The 19,208-nt window shown below is 42.1% G+C and overlaps 1 protein-coding gene across 1 annotated transcript; it reads right to left on the bottom strand.

The window, feature by feature from the left end:
- Nucleotides 1–2,946: 2,946 nt before the first annotated feature.
- Nucleotides 2,947–18,031, bottom strand: FAM8A1 (family with sequence similarity 8 member A1). Its single transcript, XM_007054910.4, has 5 exons — nt 17,872–18,031; nt 15,160–15,280; nt 8,329–8,452; nt 7,142–7,281; nt 2,947–6,613 (listed from the first exon to the last, which is right to left on the bottom strand). The coding sequence occupies exons 1-5, from the start codon at nt 17,894–17,896 to the stop codon at nt 6,469–6,471; spliced, it is 555 nt and encodes a 184-aa protein (XP_007054972.1). The 5' UTR covers nt 17,897–18,031; the 3' UTR covers nt 2,947–6,468.
- Nucleotides 18,032–19,208: the final 1,177 nt, after the last annotated feature.

Here is a 19,208-nt window from a genome sequence, read left to right as displayed (position 1 = left end):
TATTTGCCTGTACTCGTATTTTACTTGATTTAATTAAAATTGCTGCTGTGTGGAGTTCAACAGCACTGAAAACCAACCAAAAAGTCAAGGCATTCAGAGAGCTGTAGCATATGGGACTGAGGTGAGGCCCAGAGCATCTCAAACTGCAAAGCACTTGCTGGTGACTCGGTTACATAGGCCTGGCTCCTTGTCCTTGTTCCAGCTGTTAAATATTTTCCTAGTATTCTGTGTAATTGTCATAGGGCTCTTAAGTGATTGCAAATAGGAAGGGATGGTGGTCTGTGAGACTCTAGTGAGGATGTTAGAAAGCCTCTGAACCTAGAATAATTTTAGGGAAAAATTCTAAAATCCCTACCACCAGGTCACCTGGTATGGTGGCTTCCACTGTACTGATTAAAACTTCTAAGGCAGCAGTAAGTATTTCTTGCAGTGAGCTGGTGGAAGACAAGCTGATCTCAGAGCTCACTGGGGAATGGTCAGACACCCACCTCTGCTGCCAGAATTTGACAGTCTGTACTTGCCAATATTGTTCATGGTCCAGAAACAGACTAGTGGGAGGATTACATAAGTAAGGAGGCATTCCTGGAGCTAAGGATATCTTGACAAAAACATCCATTTCCCTGTGGAAACAAGCTACCTCCGATTGTTACGGTGAAGGTGGTTTAGAGGTTTAAACAACTGGACGTTCAGAAACATGGATTGGCTGGAACCCAGGTATCCATTCTACTGTGTTAATAATCTAAGTTATGTTACATGTGCTGAGGAGCTACATGTGGTTAACACTTCAAACTTCTCTGGTGTAGACAAATCCAAAGCCTACTCCAAGGAAGACTCCTCACTTAAGCATTGAACATTTTACATAATGTTCTAGCCTATTAGAATTACCAAAGCACAAACTAGTACTAAAAATTTTAAAAGTTAAGTGTTTTGATAGCTAAGATATTTATGGTCAGTCACACATCAAATTACATTTTTAAAACAGCTTTGTAGTTAAATGTGCTAGTCATCTCTGAAAATGGGGAATTTGTCATACTCTTAGCTGCTTAATTTCAGTAGTTTGACTGTGCTGGAACCTCAAGTTTCTCTTCACTTCCAAAATGGAGGGTTTGACAGACTTCTATCTTGCTGTAAAACCCTAGTGGAGACAAGGTGTAGGTATTTTTTAACAAAGTCTGTAGTAGTCCCACCTAGCTCCATTGCTCTAAGCAAGCTCAGAAGACTTAATAAGAAGTATGCTAGTCTGTTTCCAGTAGGGCTCCCCTCAGTGGAGCTGTACAGGTGATAGGAACAGTTGGAAACTTGGGAGGGGCAGATTTAAACAGCTGAAGGGGTAGCTCCCCACTTCACTCCTACTGTACTGATCACCTTTGCAAACAGTAATTACCTGTTTCAAGGGTTCACTGTCTATACGCTGCTATTGCCGCACATTAGCTAAACTCAAGTGACTGGCCGCACTATAAAACAACACTGAGGATGCACAGAGTGATTAGATGAGCAGCAAGGTCTCCCTACTTTATTAAAGCCAGGTCTACATTTGGAAGGCTTTGCTGGAATAGCTGTGTCAGCATACCACATTGGCAAAGCTCTCCTACGGTGGACACTTTTACTGGTATAACCAAAACCAGCTGCTGGGGTGTTTCCCACATCCCTGGCCTCCCGTGAGAGAAAGAGATTAAACTAGCAAAAGCACTGTTTTGCTGGTATAAGTGCATGTGTTTGAGGGGCTTTTTTTGATCTGCCTTAACCTGAGCTTCAGTTTGTAGCAGATGATGGGCGAACTCGCTCAGGTTTAAAGCGCCTAATTCAAACTTAAGATTTGTATATGGACAGGAGGTGGGTTAAAGCAACACAAGTTATATGTTGAGTTAACACTTCAGTAAAGATAAGCCCTGAAAGTTACCAAGGAATTATTTTCGCCCTCTCCCACTGTGGGCAGAAAATGGCCTCCACACAGGAAGGAAGGAAGGAAATTGTAGCAGTTCCTACAGTATGCCTGAAGTGTTAGCTAAACCTTAAAAATAAACATCCCTTTTATCCTAGCCAAGCCATACTTACAGTGAAGAACTACTGATGCTCTACAGGAAAAAATGTCAACCGGTGGCAGCTCTCCAGCGATAGTATTAGCAACTTCCAGAGCTGCAACTCTTCCCGTTGCTGCAAGGATTCTGCATCATGACTGAGTTAACCTTGTTATAAAGCAAAGCACACACTCCTAACAGGTAATTTCTTCTGAAATATGCCTAAAGACTGAAGCAGAACATGCCTCTTGCAAAGAGAACGTTTCAACCTCCCACCTTTAGGTAGTCTCCTTCACAGACCTCTGAATTTTAATATCTAGGCTGATCTTAATCACTCCTCAACAATACAACACTTCTCCAAAAGAGGGGAGACACTTCAGTCCATGATTAGCTTGTCCTTTTTCCCTGTCACTATTTTTACCTTGCATCTTTCATACCTAATGCTTTAGCTGAAGTAGGAATACAAAAGGGTACTTGTATTTTATACAGACCAGCCTACAGTCACTGATTGGCAAATAGCACAACTGACAAGCCATTCATTTTCCACAAGCACAGCTGAACGATCCAGTTTTGTGATAAGTATAGCATAACTTGGTCACATTTAATTTATAGTCTACTGTTAATTTAGAAGTGAATTCTTATATTGTAAATAGGCAAACAGCTGTAGATGAACTTTTTTTTATGAATGACAGCAAGCTATGACCAAGTGCTGATAATTCAAAGGAATTAATTTCAAAACTCAAATGTTTGTGGTAATGTCACACTTCAGATAAAAGGACACTTCAGGGCTTAGATTTTTATTGAGGAACTGAATGGTATAAATTGTCTTTGAAGTATCAGACAACTTGGAACTGGTCAGGGTATTCAAACAGTGATGGCAAGCACCCATTTGAGTGCAAGAAACAGACTGAAGCCAGAGGCAGTGACATTTGAATTCAAGTACTTTGTAGAAACAAACTTTTATTTGAGATAAGATTAAATATATAAACAAGAGAAACTCAACAGTTAACTGCAGCAATTCACCATAAATCTGGTCATCTGATTGACATCTTGAGCACTTAAGAGCAGAACCTTGACATGTCAAGTTTTTTTCTTGATTCTACAATCTCTGAAGTTTTACTCTAGTACAGCCTCACTATGGTGCAACAGACAACACAAAGTATCATCTATAGGCAACTGATAAGGTAACATGCAGCCTTTTGTGATACAAAGAATGAATTCATTTATATAGCAGAAACTAGATTCCTGTTTAGAATGCTATGAGCCTTTCAGAAATCTGATTTGGGTGTTAGTTTTAAAGGTTAGGACTAATCTTAAGATTTCAAAAATGCATGTCTTCAGGGAGAAGACCCATACATCATTAGAACAATTTTATGCTGGTACAATTAAGCTTGAGCCACACCTATAAGACATTCCCCCAAGAGTTTGGGGTGTGAGACATTACAGCCTTAGTGAATACAGATTAAATGGGAAGTTATATTGTGTGTAGCCAGTGGAATGATTTTACCTTAACTACACTATTTACTGTTAAATTTATTAAAACTGTACAATTATCATTTTTGAAGGAAAAGTATGTGCAAAATACACCTTGCAAAGATGGCTCCTTTTAATACTAATGATTTCTTCCCTAAAATAGCAAGCCTAGCTCCAGTTGTTTGCAATGACTACACTGTAAAATAAACCCACTACTTTTTAAATCTTTTCTTCAACTGTAATTTCTTTGGACAGGGCTCATTGGACTGTTTGTACAGTGCCATCATAATTTGGGGGGGGTCACTCTTTTAATACAAATAAAAGATGTCTAAATTGATGATGGGTCTAGGTTTGGAATCTGGGTCTCCAGCTGAAAAAGGTTTGGTCAGTGTCCTGACTTTAGATACAAGCAGAAGGCTGCCCATCAAGCCAAACAGCCACCCATATCTCAGGGATGGGCAAAATTTTTGACCTGAGGGCCACATCTGGGTGGGGAAATTGTATGCAGGGCAATGAATGTTGGGTTGGGGCAGGAGGTTGGAGTACAGAAAGGGGATCAGGGCAGAGGGCTGGGGGCTCAAGGTAGGGGGCTCAGGCCTGTGGGTACCACTCCCAAAGCTCCCATTAGGTGCAGTTCCCCATTCCCGGCCAATGGGAGTTGCAGGGTGCAGTGCCTGCAGGTGAGGGCAGCACACAGAGCGCCCCTCCAAGGGGCCACAGGGATGTGGTGCCAGCCACTTCTGGGAGCATCGCAGGCTAGGAGGCTGCCTTAGCCCCGCTGCACCATGGGGCTGGCAATCCTGCAGGCTGGATCCAGCCCACAGGCTGTAGTTTGCCCTCCCCTGCCATATCTGTACTGAAAAGCAATGGCTTAAGCAGAGTTAGCCAGTCATCTCTATCTAGCAGTAGTTCATATTCACTGTTACTGTCATTCTCCCAAAACCCTTTAATTATACTAGTATGACTAACTCAGCTATTTAAGATTGTAGTGTAGATTCATCTCCCAGCTTTCTGTCATCTAACCTATTCATGCTAGTATTGTATCCAAATAGTTCTGCTTACAGCATGTGCAGAACAGGAACCGCTTAGGAAGGGAAGGGGAGGGGAGGGGAGGGGGTACACCACACACAATGTGCTGGTGAAACCTGCTGCCCTACCACACAGTGAAACCAGAAAGGAAAGTAGAATATGGTTGTATTTGTACTGTGGCTGAACTCAGTGTTCATCGACTTCATTAGTTCTAGGAATGAGTATTAGCTGAGGTTCAGATTATAAACAGTGGCTCTGCAGTTTAAGAAACGGGCAGTTTCTAATCTGATCTGCAGTTAGCAGGCAAGACTTAAAAATTACAGTGTGTAAGTGGAGACAAAGTTTACAAGAAGCAGTGAGCTGACTCCGGGATGGGGGAGCGGGGGAATCTAATCATGCAAATGAATATACATCTCTGTAAAGCAGACATTCAACCTTTTGCAAGCAGTAACCAAAAAGCAGATTAAACACCACTGTAGCGAAAATTAGTACAGCTTCATGCTTCCTTAGATCAGAGCACTCCCTCAGGAACACTTCAATACTTAGCCCTAACGATACACCAAACAATCGTTAAAATGCTGAACTATTATGAAAGTTGATAGTGGCACTCACCTTCCTAAATTATTTCATTAACAGTACAAATGCTTGTTCTATGTTTAAACTGCACATTTTAAAATACCCTCCCACAACACCCTCTTGCACAAAGTAGATGACAGTCAAGAGTAACTGCTGCAACCACTTGTCAATATTTAGTCCTAAGCCAACTACAGACAGTAATGGGGAATTCCAATTCATTAAAAAAATTAACACATTTAATCAAGCTTTTAACAAAAAGTTGGCATTGTTCTTCAGAAGCTCTTTCCCAGTCAATATTACATGAATAAACAAATAAAGCTATGTAATCATGCAAAATATTAGGCTTCTTTATTCATCAGTAGGTATCCAAGTTATTTGCATATAGCAGTGACTAGGCAGAATTTTAAAATATAAAGTGAAAACCAATTTTTGAACTTATCTATACAGTTAGCCATAATTTGTGTTCTGGTTGATATTTCTACATGCTACATATAAACTCCATCTATCAGTTTACATAGTCTATCTGCAACAATTTGAGGGAAGTAAAAACTTTCCTTCCCCTACAAACAGAAGCAACCATTTTCACCTTTTGTTTGTAACCATGTTAATTTTATAGCTCTGAAGTTATTTACACAAACCTAATTCACAAATACCACAGTAACTTATTCTTCCCACAAAGTAGTAGTAACTTAATTTACCTCTTCATTAGGACAGACATAAATAGTAAGTGACTTAATGCTTAACACAATCATGCAAAAAACCTGCCACAGTACATGTTTAGATAAGACATTTAAAAAGTGGTAAAGAAATACAATTCTTGAAGTGAAGGAGTTCACTAAGCCTTTTAGGGGTTGATAATACCCAACCACGGCACAATGCATCGGTTTAATGGAAACATTAGCTATATTTTTGCCTCCATCCCCCAAAGAAACACTGCAATCCCCTCTAAGGGATAGTTTCTGTAATGTGTTTTGTAAACATCAACATAGACGACAACTACATTCTCCAGCTTACTTTTGCCATAAAATAATCAAGTTGTAGAACTAGTACTTCTTAAGATGGCAATATTTCAAGGCATCTCCCTTCTGGAGACTGAGAGATACTGTCCTTTATGGATAAATATAAGCAGTTTCCTTCCTGTCAACCTAATGTTAATACTTCCCAAATTGAATAGGTACTATTTCTCTGAAACCTCTTTGGCATTTAAGAAAAATCAATACTTTCAAGATAATCATTGCCACCATACTGGAATGACTCATTGTTTAACGTCCGAATCTGTCTCCAGTTAGTTTGGGCAAGCAATACTGATGGTCTTCTTTACTTTGTTTTTTAGGAGTTAAAAAAAGTTTGGTAATCTGGGCTTCTTTTGGTATCATCTGACTCCATTTCTTCTTACCACAATAGTTCCTGCTACAATGTCATAGGCTGTTCTGTTATGCTGAAAAAATAGCAGCGTAATGAAAGCAGGAAAAAAGGAAGCAATAGAAAAATTCTTGATCAAGGCTCGTATTGTAGACCTAGAATGAGAAGGAAATCAGCTTGTTTTAATTTTCAGTCCCTGCCCAGAGTAGTTTTGCCACTGATCCAGTACCTCAAAGTTATACAGCACAAAGTGAATCATATGGATTTAGAAATCAAGTATTTTAACATGCAAAGCTAAAATATGCCTCTCTCTTTAAGTGATTAGATAGTCAGTACATGATTCTTGGGTCACTGCAGGATTCTGTCTGATAAGTCTCACTGCCAAAGAGAGAAACTTTAAGGCCAGAAAGGACACACTGACCTTCTGCACATTGCAGACTATAGAACCTTGCCCACCCACGCCTATAATAGACCAATATTTCAGAAGAAATAGATCCCCTCAATTCTTTAGTGTTAAAAGGCAGACCCCTCACTACCAAGTATGGACTGAGAGATCTCATTATACATGACTGTTTTAATAAGGAAACAAATTAGCAAAATGCTGGCAAAGTAATCTTATTTCAAATCATGTACTTTCAAACCTATTAATTTGTGAGTGATACAATTAAGTGAAGAATACTTACGTTGTTATGCTAACATTAGAGGATGGAATCACTAACACACGATTTGGTGCAATAAGTACAGATGTATCACATGTCACAACTCGAAGTCCAAGCAGAAACTTCCCTGGGGTTGCCCCACCAGCTCCCCAAATGCAGATTATCTGCAAGAGAAATCAACTAATTTATTTCTGCAATCCATCACTGTTGGTTGCCCAAAATGTATATAATTTTAGTAAGTCTGATCTATAAATAAGAGCAATCCAAATGGCACCGAAGTCTTAATCTTAATACACTGAATATTTAATTTACATTTATTCTCATGTAGTAAGTTTACATTTATAGTTTTAAAATAAAAGGTTTAAAGTTAGTTTAGCTTGGGTAAGAATTACGTGTGTGTTTAGTAAATTGTGTAAAGAGCTAAGCAAATGTAACTAATCCTTGAAAAATAATCGGTTCAAATGCTAAAAAAGAATGTAACATTTAACAAGACAAGTTTTAGGAGAAGGCTATTCTTGAAATATGGCTAAGAGAACACTAACAAAAACTTGGTTCTAACAGACAAAAGGGTTGTGATGAATTTATAGTAACCTCCAATATTATCTTAAAATATGGGCACGTGTAAAGAGATAAAAGACCAGTTGCAGCTAGCTTTGACACAGATACATTCAAAGAAAATGGCCCACACTGCCCTAACCCTATCTGGTCTTAGCCAAGGTCGATGGAAAGCTAAGAAAAGAGCAGCCCCAGATGGCCCAAAATTGGTTTTTAGCTGAAGTAAGCAATTGGCAATGGCATCACTTGTTTGTTATACTGTATTAAAAAAACCCATGTTTGCTAAGCGTAGTTGTCATTCCTATCTGATTATGCTGATGCCAGTCAGGATGAGAGAGATGTCCCTAGGATGGGCCTTTTCAGAGTGTACTAATCAACTTATGTTTGCTATTGTATAGATGTATTGATTGCTTATTGTTTAGATTTTTAGAGCAATTGTATAATTTGGCCTTTGGATTTAATAAAGGAATTTATGGTTAAATGAACTTCTAGTAGTATCCTATATTAGTAATTCCAACAACTTCAGTTGGTATATTAGTGTTAAACTTCTTAACCAATTAATTAATCAGTTTTCAAATATTTCTGATAGTCATGGAACAACATTTGACCTGGATATCCAGCTGATAAGTTAGGATTTAATATTCATGACTAGTTACCTCATAGAAGCAGACTAACAACCTGTAGATAAGGGCCACTACCATCATTTTCTGCAAGTCTTCCATGGATGTGTCTTCATCTATTTCTTCTACTATATAGTGCATAGCAAACTTGGAAATGTCCCTGTACAAAAGAAGACTTCACTTTAACAAGTGAGCCATTCCACAAACCTACTGCATTTGACCTTCATTATGGTATTGCCATACCTGCAGCCACCACTTTGGTTACCCCTTTGGAACCTAGGCCTGGTCTACACTGAAAGGTTATATAGGCATAGCTATGTCCATCAGAGATGTGAAAAAACCACTCCCTTGATAGATGTAGCTATACCAGCATAATCCCTAGTGCAGATGTAGCTTGTTGACTCAGCCTCATAGCCCAATTCTACAGTACAAGTTATGTTACATGGGCATTCAGCCAGGATTATTAAATTGCTCGTGTGCGCACATTTGGCTCCTTGTGTCAGCAGAGCACATCCTTACCAGGAGTGCTTGGTGTATGGACTATATTGTCAGTGTGGGACATTGTGGGGCAGCTCCTGGAGGCCAGTTACAGTCAACATAAGCAATGCAGTGTCTAGAGTGACACTGCATTGACCTAATTACACATACCGTGATAATGCCACTCGGGGAAAGCGGCACAGAGAAGCACATTGGCAGCAGCCAAATTTAAGTGAAGACTCTTCCACAGCTAGGTCAACACAAGGCTGCATACGACCTAACTGTGTAGGATAGACCAGGCCACAGGCTTTAAGGCCAGAAGGGACCATCACAATTATCTAGTCTGACCTCCTGCACATTGCAGGCCACAGAACCTCACCCACCCATTCCTGTACTAGACCCATAACCTCTGGCTGAGTTCCCGAAGTCCTCAAATCATGATTTAAAAACTTCAAGTTACAGACAATCCACCATTTACTCTTGTCTAAACCTGCAAGTGACCAATGCCCCATGCTGCAGAGGAAGATGAAGACCACAGGGTCTCTGGCAATTTTGACCCAAGAGAAAATTTCTTCCCAACCCCAAATATGGTGGTCAACTGGACCCAACATTCAGACACCTGGATAAGAATTCACTGTGGTAACTTAGAGCCCTCCACATCTAGTGTCTCATCACCAGCCATTGGGGATATTTGCTATTAGCAGTCGCAGCTTGGCTACATGCCATTGTAAACAGTCTCATCATACCATCCTCTCCATAAACGTATCAAGCTCAGTCTTGAAGCCAGTTAAATTTTATGCCTTCATTGCTCCTCTTGGGAAGCTGTTCTGGAAGTTCACTCCTCTGATGGTTAGAAATCTTTGTCTAAGTTCAAGCCTACAGTTGTTGATGGCCAGTTTATATCCATTTGTTCTTGTGTCAACACTGGCCCCCAACTTAAATAACTCATCTCCCACCCTGGTATTTATCCCTCTGATGTATTTATAGAGAGCAATCCTATCTCCCCTCAGGTTAGGTTAGGTTTGGCTAAACAAGCCAAGCTCTGAGTCTCCCTCGCATAAGGTAGGTTTTCCATTCCTCTGATCATCCTAGCAGCCCTTCTCTGCACCTGTTCCAGTTTGAATTCATCTTTCTTCAATCTGGGACACCAGACCTGCACACAGTATTCCAGATGAGGTCTCACCAGTGCCTTGTACAATGGTTCTAATACTTCCCTATCTCTATTGTAAATACCTCATTTGATGCATCCTAGAACTGCATTAGCCTATTTCACAGCTGCTCACATTGGCAGTTCATAGTCATCCTGTGATCAACCAGTGCACTTAGGTCTTTCTCCTCCTCTGTCACTTCCAACTGATAAGTCCCCCGCTTATAGCAAAAATTCTTTTGTTTGTCCCTAACTGCGTGACCTTGCACTATTAAATTTCATCCCATTTCTATTACTCCAGTTTTCAAGGTCATCCAGACCTTCTTGTATGATATTCCCAATACGGAGGAAGACCGTAATAGCTCTCATCTTTTTGTCATCCACAAATTTTATTAGCACACTCCCACTTTTTGTGCCACGGTCATTAATACAAATGTTAAATAAAACTGATTCCAAGACCCATTCATGAGGAAATTCGCTAATAACCTCCCTTCAGTCTGACAGTTCTCCATTCAGTATGACCCATTGTAGTCTTCCCTTTAACCAGTTCCTTATCCATCTTTCAGTTCTCATTAATTCCCATCTTCTCCAATTTAATAATTTCCCATCTGGAAATATATCAAATGCCTTACTGAAACTAGGTAGATCTACTGTATTTCCTCTGTCTAAAAAGATCAGTTATCTTTTCAAAGAAAGATCAGGTTAGTCCGGCATGATCTACCTTTTGTAAAACCATGTTGCATTTTATCTCAATTACCTTTTAACCTCTATATCCTTTAACTACTTTCTCTTTCAAAAGCTGTTCCAAAACCTTGCATACAATTGAGGTCAAACTAACAGGCCTGTAGTTTCCGGGATCATTTTTTATTCTTCCTTAAAAATAGGTACTACAGTAACTCCCCACTTAACGTTGTAGTTATGTTGCTGAAAAATGCCACTTTAAGCAAAAACGATTTAAAGCTAATCCAATTTCCCCATAACAATTAATGTAAATAAGGGGAGGTTAGATTCCAGGGAAATTTTTTTTGCCGGACAAAAGACACACACACAGAGCACAAGTTTTAAACAAAATTTAATACTATACACAGCAATGATGATTGTGAAGCTTGGTTGAGGTGGTGAAATCAGAGGGTGGGATATTTCCCAGGGAATGCCTTGCTGCTAAATGATGAACTAGGGCTCAGCTGAGCCCTCAAGGGTTAATACATTGTTGTTAATGTAGTCTCACACTCTACAAGGCAGCATGAATGGAGGGCGGAGACACAATAGACCCATGGCAGTGGCTGCATACATTCCCTGCAGAAACTGAACATGATGCTGAACCCACACTATCCCACTGGAGCGTACCACTCCCTCCACTTTCCAAAGTGCTGGGAGGGGGTGTGTAGTGTGGTGTGTGCAAGTGTGAGAGTGTGAGCGTGAGAGAGAGTGGGCAAGCACGAGAGAGAGAGACAGACACGCGCACTGCCCCTTTAAGTACACTGACCCCACTTTAAGTACACTGCCTTTTTAAGGAGATCAGCAAGCTCCCTCCATCCTGAGCCTTGTCATGTCCCCCTCCTGCTCTGTGGAGATGGAGTACAGGAGCAGGTGGAGGGGGACACCCTGACATCAGCACTCCTCTTCCCCCAGACCCCTGCACAGCAAGCAGGAGGGTCCTGGGAGCAGCTCCAAGGCAGAGGGCAGGAGCAGCACATGGCAGTGGGGGGACTGACAGCTGAACTGCCCAGCAATTGACAGCCTGATGGGCGGCTGCCACACAGGGAACTTAGGGGAGCTGATGGGGGGCTGCTGGCCCACCCTGGTTCCAAGCCCCCACCAGCTAGCTCCAACTGGCTGCTCTTCCTGCAAACAATGGACAAAGCAGGTGGCTGCCAATCATCATCATAAGGGAGCACTGCACAACTTTAAACGAGCATGTTCTCTAATAGATCAGTGACGTAACAATGTTAACCAGGACGATGCTAAATGAGGAGATACTGTACCATATAATTAAGCAGTACAACTCCTAGTATGGACACAGTTACAGAGATGTAAAGGTGCTTTATACTGATATAGCTATTCCCATACAGGAAGGAGAATAAGCTATACCAGTATAGGGCACATTTATACTGGTTTAACCATTTAAAAGAAGCCACACCCCTAAATGAAATAGTTACACATGTCTAAATATCAAACTTGCATACTTCAGTTACATGTATACAACAACACAACTCTTTTTTGGAAAGCCTAATAATTTAAGTTAAGTTATAAGGCATTATAAAAAAACCTCTCCCCCAAAGGCTGCTTAAATTAGGTCATCAAGAGTAGGTGGTTCAAACAACACTGATCCCATCTTCCCATGCAGACTGAGTAGAGTAGAAAAAAGTTTTTCATGATTAGGATAGCAGTAGTCCCTATAGCTCCTAATCAAGATCAAACCCCATTGTGCTACATGCTGTGCAAATATATAGCTACAAAGCCCCTGCCCTGAACAGTTTACTCTACTTGGAGAAAAATTATGAAGAGATTCAAAGAGGCAAGGAGAAGGGGACAAGAGTAAGAAACTGGATCATGTAGTTACATAGATTAGTTATGTTGCAGTCTCGTGATTCCAATTATTCTATCTCAAATTAACTCACTTTTCCCATAACTGCTGCACATACAGCCATAATTGGTTGGCTTTCCTTTAAGTATCACAGCAGAAATGAGTCTGGAGAGAGCAGTAGTCTTATTGGTTAATTCAGCATTCCAAGCATAAGGGCATGCATAGAAAGAATGAAGATGTTTGCAAGAGCAGACAAATAAGCCTTAAAAATTTGCATCATTTGTGCAGTAGATAGGGGAACAAACTGAGTTAGAAAGGGCCTTGAAGTTGAAAAAAAGCAGTCATCTGTAGCAGATTCCCTCCATTCTTTCTTTCGTATACTCAACCAAGGAACAGAACCACTTTGACCTCTTAACAGGTCACTTCTGGGCTACTGCACCAGGTTTGTTATGCCTCCTTCATTATTCTAGATTACCTCTCAGTTTTATTAATGTAGATCCTTCCTCTGTATACCCACTTGCAGGATCTGGTGCCCCAGGTGTTGAGATGAGGAGCTGTCTTGAAAAGCAATATCCTTTGAGGGGCACACAAGAGATTTTACAGGAAGGCAGCTTCATCACCCAACTCTGTGTAAGGGAGGGGAGCCTCAACTACCTCAGTTCCTACTCTGCTGCCATAGACGGAAAATGGAACTTGCCTTCCTGTCCTAAGGCTAGATCTTCCCTTACGCTAGATTATTTTCATATAGGATAGTTTAGAGTACACAGACTGCCCTTGTCCCGGGGAACAACTGACTCTCCACTGGGACCAAGTTGAGCCCCCAGCCCTTCAAGATGTACACCTCCTGACTGATCGTACCTTATACATCCAATACCTTCTTTGTCTTGCACAGCTTGCCACACCTTCACTCCCTTGCACCCCCACTAGAAGGGGGAAGACACTTGAGGCTCAAGGCTCATCTGGTTTTTCCATGCCTACAGCCTGATATTCAGACAGGGCCATTGAGGGAACCGAGACTAGCCTCTGTGCCAAGATCCTCTAACACAGGACCCAAAACAGATATTGCCATTCTGGCCGTAATGTCGCTGTCTCTCACAGGTCCAAAACTGGAATGTCTTCAGCCTTATACCAGGAGCAAATCCCTTATCCAGCACTGTTAGTAGCAGCTAAATCAGAAGTGGCACGGAAGACCAAACCATCACTGTCTACTGAGACTCTAAAAGTCTTGGCAATGATGCAGGAAAAACCCATCTGAGCACCTACTCCTCATTTGGCACCAACTTTGGACCTATCTTCCAGTGCCAGTACCTTTATAGTGATACTGCAAGTTCATGTAGATGCTCATCAGGGAAAAGAAAGCAGACCTTTCCACACAAGGGGCAGAGTCATCCCTTTCCTCCTTTTTATTATGAACCAGAACTTGGAGATCTTGATGGATGATCAATAGCTGAACATGAGGTCCAGGTGAGATGCAGTGGCCAAAAGGGTTAATGCAATCCTTGGACGTATAGCCAAAGGAATCTCTAGTAGGATTAGGGAGACTGTATTATCTCTATTTGGCACTGGTACAACACCCACTGGAATACTATTTTCAGTTCTGATACCCACAATTCAGAATAAATTGGAGAGGATCAGAGAAGAGCCAAGAGAATTATTAAATGATTGGAAAACATGCCTTACAGTGAAAGGCTCAAGGAGCTCAATCTTTTAGCTTAACCAAGAGAAGGTTAACGGGTGACTTGATCAGTCTATAACTACCTACATGAGAAACAAATTCAATAGAGGGCTCTTCAATCTAGCAAAGGTATAACAAGATCTGATGTCTGAATTGTCTAGCTTCAGCTTAGAAGGCACAAGGGACAAGTTTTTAAACAGCAAAGGTAACCATCATTGGAACTTACCAAGGGCCAAAGTGGATTCTCCATCACTGACAATTTTTAAATCAAGATTTGATGTTTTTCCCAGTTCAAACATGAATTATTTCAGGTCGTGCTAGATGATCCCAGCGGTCTCTTCTGACTTTATAAACCTATGAATGTTCTCATGCAACATGTTCTCAAGTAGCATTTAAAATTACATTTTATACAAGGAGCAAAGAACAGTCAAGGTTGACAGGTTCCACATCTGACTTATCTTACCTCGTACCCATACTAAAGAATTGCAAACAAGTGTTTCGTTTAGTAAATGCTACTTAGCCTTTTTCTTTAAAATAAATAAATAAAAATTCCACACCAAAGACCATGGAATTTGTGTAGAACAACTGATGCAGGAAAAAACCTTCAAATATATCAGCTTTCAAAGTTTTTCTAAACACGGCATAAGAGATTTTTGAAAAACCCTGATAGTCTCTTTTAAAAGTACAAGCTAGTTTAAAGTGTTTTCCCAACTGCTCATACTCAGAAATTTCATTTTTAAACAAACTGTGAATGCCAACTATTAAGCTTATTTAACAAAAAAAAGTTAACATTTGAAAGCATTTCTAGGTATCTACAGTAACTTTTTATAATACACACACCTGTATAATGCATCACTTTAATAAAGATCTATTTTTAAAAGACAAAGTAAGTTTGAAAGGAGCCTCTTATCAATTAAGGTTCCACCACGTGCTTCTCCTCTGTGTAACTCTAGCTACTCCAAAATACACAATATATATATATAATATTCAATCACAAGAGTGAAAAGCTTTATATAATAATGCCTTAATGGTTTAACTTACTTTATTCCACTGAGATGCATAATACTTAAGACAATGGTTGCCTTTATAAAGAAAAGAATAAAGAAATCCACCATCTCTGCTATAAACCTGTGCGCCAAGGATGGGATAATGTATTCCCGACCTGTAACAAAAACAGTTAATTACCTAAAATTTTACTGTGCTAAAGCAATTTATAACTGAAACCTGAATGTACATTAGTTTGCACTATGCAGAATAAGAGGCAATATTAAAATGGTATTCCACATTGTCCCACTGCAGGGAACATTTAAAAATCCTTATTCTGACCCATGGAAGCTCATATCCTTTTTATTCAATTACCTCCTTAAAATGTACTTTGATACAATGGGAACTGGATGACAACAAGTTAACTAAGCATGTACCTAAACCGAGTAACATATCTTTGCTGTTGCTCTTCCTAATCCCATCCCCTCCCTGCTCTGTCCGAGTCACATATTACACCCTTGAACAGCTTACTTTTTGTAGTGTATCATTTTTGCCTTCTATTATGATATTTACAAGGAACTTGATATAGAATGTTTTCCTGAAGTTCAATTTTTTTATCTGGTATTAAAACTGCCTCCTTCCCACCACTCACTCATTCCACTTTAGAGAAAGACTTCAGAAAGAACTGAGCACGAGCCCTGTGAAAATCAAGGAGGGTCCTTTTAGATATCTCAAGACAGGTGTCCTAAATGCCTAGCCACTCTTGGCCCCAAGTGGTTTTTGTTTTTGTTTTTTTTTAAAAAAAAACACAATTAAAGACCAAGAAATTGTCTATTTTTTTAAACTTCAGGAGAAGCAGACAAGCATTCCTATGCAGACACAGCGGGTTACACTACCATGAGAGAACAGGAAAATGAAAGTGGCTACTCTGGTTTAACTGGCCCTGGTGAAAGAAATGCAATCATTTTTAAAATGGTCTTAATAATCTCAGGTGGTGGTAGTAATAATACAAGCAAGCTTTTTCTTTTTCTTTTTTAAACCAAAAGGAAAAGTGCCATATAAAAGAATTGTAGCTAGGCTGATTCTCCACACTATTTCTTCAGCAGCACTTACAGGAGCGCCTGTATGAATGCATCCGATGAAGTGAGCTGTAGCTCACGAAAGCTTATGCTCAAATAAATTTGTTAGTCCCTAAGGTGCCACAAGTACTCCTTTTCTTTTTTGTATGAAACTAATATTCTAACAATTACAATTTAAATATACTCATGCACCTGACTTAATATAACCTTGTTAAAATTCACACAAGTATATTTTGGAAGGGAGAAGGAACCCTTTACTATTCCACTTCTTCCCCCACAATAACCTCTCCTACCAAAAAAGGCATCTTCACAAGGCATCCACAGAAGCTGCACAAATGGCACTCTGAAAACTAGCCTCAACAAATTGCTTGAGAGCAGCACAAAGCTCTCAGCCTCTGTGTTCTTGTTTTTAAAAGGCAAATACAGCTAGAAGAGCGATTAGGTAAGAAGGGCACCATCTTAATATTTGTTTCTGTGCATCTTCCTTTTATATCTGCTTACCTCACTGACAAATTCAGTCTCATTAATGCTAAAAAATAGCAAAACAGATTCAATTCCCATTCTTGCATTGTCACAACTGTCAAATTCTGATTGTACAATCTTTAACCAAAGATGAGGCAAGAATGTGAAGAACACAGCTGGACTTCCTCACACCAGGTTGAGCATGCAGTGCCAGAAGGTAGGAATCAAGTCAACTTTCTAATATGAGAATGTTTAATATGAAAGTTAGTGATATGGAACCTCTGATTTTATTCTTCCGACTACAGCCACACTAATATATTAAATGCAGCAACAACTGGTTAAGATGGAAGGTAAGCGTTAAGGCTGTGAAAGTCCGGATTTAAATATGACAGACTTGTTAAAGTATCTCAGAATTCCGAAATCTATTAACATGGATGGTGCTACTAATATAATACTGCACATGCTATTATTTGAGGATAACTGTCTATGCTGAATTAAGAAGAATTATTTTATTGCTTCCATGAAATTTTGACTGTGGTCACAACCACTGTTCCCTCTAAACTGTGCACGCACACACAGATCCTAAACCCCACGCACACGGCGAAACACCATGAGCACAACAATTTGCACAGAAGAAATTTTTTGCGCACACGGCCTGTCAAAAATTAGAGGGAACATTGATTTTGAATATCAAGGATAGTTGTGACCACTTTCAGATGCCAGTGAAACACACAATACCAACTATCCATTATTCCACACATTATCCTCTGGCATAGTAAATTAGTGTACTGATTTCTGAAGAGGATAAAATTGTTGATTCAATAATAAAATGATTTTATTTAGTACTTGGATCACCACCATTTTTTTCATTAGGCAATTAAAGGGCGTGTCATACACTCAAGTTCAGAGGCATTAAACAATCCCAATAACACTGTTGCTTCTATAAAGCTCTTTGAGAAGCATTACAACCTTAGCACCTAAACCTCATCAGTCATAGTTCCCCTACAGTGAAATGAAGAAACTGAAGCACAGAGATTAAGTTTGCCTACACACCACAAAACAGTGGCAGGGCCTCGTATGAAATACAGAAGCTCCCACTCCCAGGCCAACCACAACGCTATGCTTCGAAAATATAAAACGCTAAATATTAGACCCGAAGAAGGGCTCTGTGCAACTGGGCTCTGTCCCGAACAGAGGTCAGCCCAGTCAAGGATATCGCCTCACCCACCTAATTCATAACAGCAAAGCCCCATCACCGACAAGCCCGGCCCAAAGTCCGCCTGGAGACCAGCAGTGGGAGAGGCGGCACGGGGGAAGACAGGCACCCGCAGGACGCCCCGGCCACTCAGCTCAGAGACCCAGCCGGGGCCACCCGCTTGAGTCGGACACGAGTTAGGAGACTCCTTCCCCAGCTGCCCCCGAGCCTGCCCCTCGGCCGGGGTCTCTCGCCAGGCACGGCCCGCCTCCCCTCCCCGCCAGTCTCACCTGCCGGCCGCCCGCTCCCCCTCGGGGCGCTGCTGGCGGCGGGGCCGGGCCGGGGCACCGCGGCCAGGCGGGCGGCTCCCGGCCAGGCGGGCGGCGCGCGGGGTCCCGGCGCGGCGGGGGCGGCGAGGAGGTAGCAGGGGCCGTAGTAGGCGGGCGGCGGCGGGGGGCAGCCGGCGGCGGGCGGGCCCGGGCTGCCGTAGGGGGCGGCGGCGGCCAGCAGCGCGGGGAGGCTGCTCTGCCAGCTCCAGTAGCCGCAGTACGAGTCCCAGAGCCACTGGTGCACGCGCCGCGCGTACTCCCCCGCGCTCAGCGCCTTGGCCTCGGGGCCCTCGGCCCCCGCCGGCTCGGGCTCGCTCGGGGCTGCCGCGACCTCCGCCATAACCCCGTCCCCTCCTCCGCCTTCCCTGTGACGCACACCCGCTCCCCGACCCCGCTCCCCGACTGCGCAGGCGCGGGGACCCGCTCCAGCCCATCCAGCCGCCAAGAGGGGGGGGCGGCATGAGACAAGCTGAAGAGCTCTTCCCCCCCGCCGCCGAGGTGAGATGGTATGGCCCAGGGTTGAGCGGCTAAGGCGGGAGCTGCTGGCGCTGTGGGGGCGGAGCTCGAGACCGCAGAGTCCCGGGAATGGAATTGCAAGGGGGCGGGGCCTGCCTTTGCGCTGCAGGGACCCCCCTTTCCATCCGCCCAGGTTCAGTGCAACGGGGCCGCCCCTAAATCAGGTGACCCGGCTGGGAGGACGGTCCCTAATTCTGAGTAGCAGGGGGTAGCCGTGTTCGTCTGGTACCCACAAAAACAACAAGGAGTCCGCGGGCACCTCCAAGACTAACAGCTTTATTTGGGCATAACCCACGAAAGTTTATGCCCAAATAAATCTGGTAGTCTTTTAAGGTGCCCCTGGACTCCTAGTTGTGAGCATTTCAGTGTCACCGGGGTAGGTGGGTCTAGGGAAATCACCCCCAAAAAGTGTTACCCCATTCATGGAGAGCCCCCAGGAGGCTGCCCTGCCCACCTGGTGGCAAAGAAGAGAAAGATTTCCCGCAACTCCTACCCCCCTAACGCCCCCTGCCACTGCTGCTGTCA

Source organism: Chelonia mydas, chromosome 2, assembly GCF_015237465.2.
Source record: "Chelonia mydas isolate rCheMyd1 chromosome 2, rCheMyd1.pri.v2, whole genome shotgun sequence".
Classification (NCBI taxonomy): Eukaryota; Metazoa; Chordata; order Testudines; family Cheloniidae; genus Chelonia; species Chelonia mydas.
This window is presented reverse-complemented; position numbering and strand designations above follow the sequence as displayed.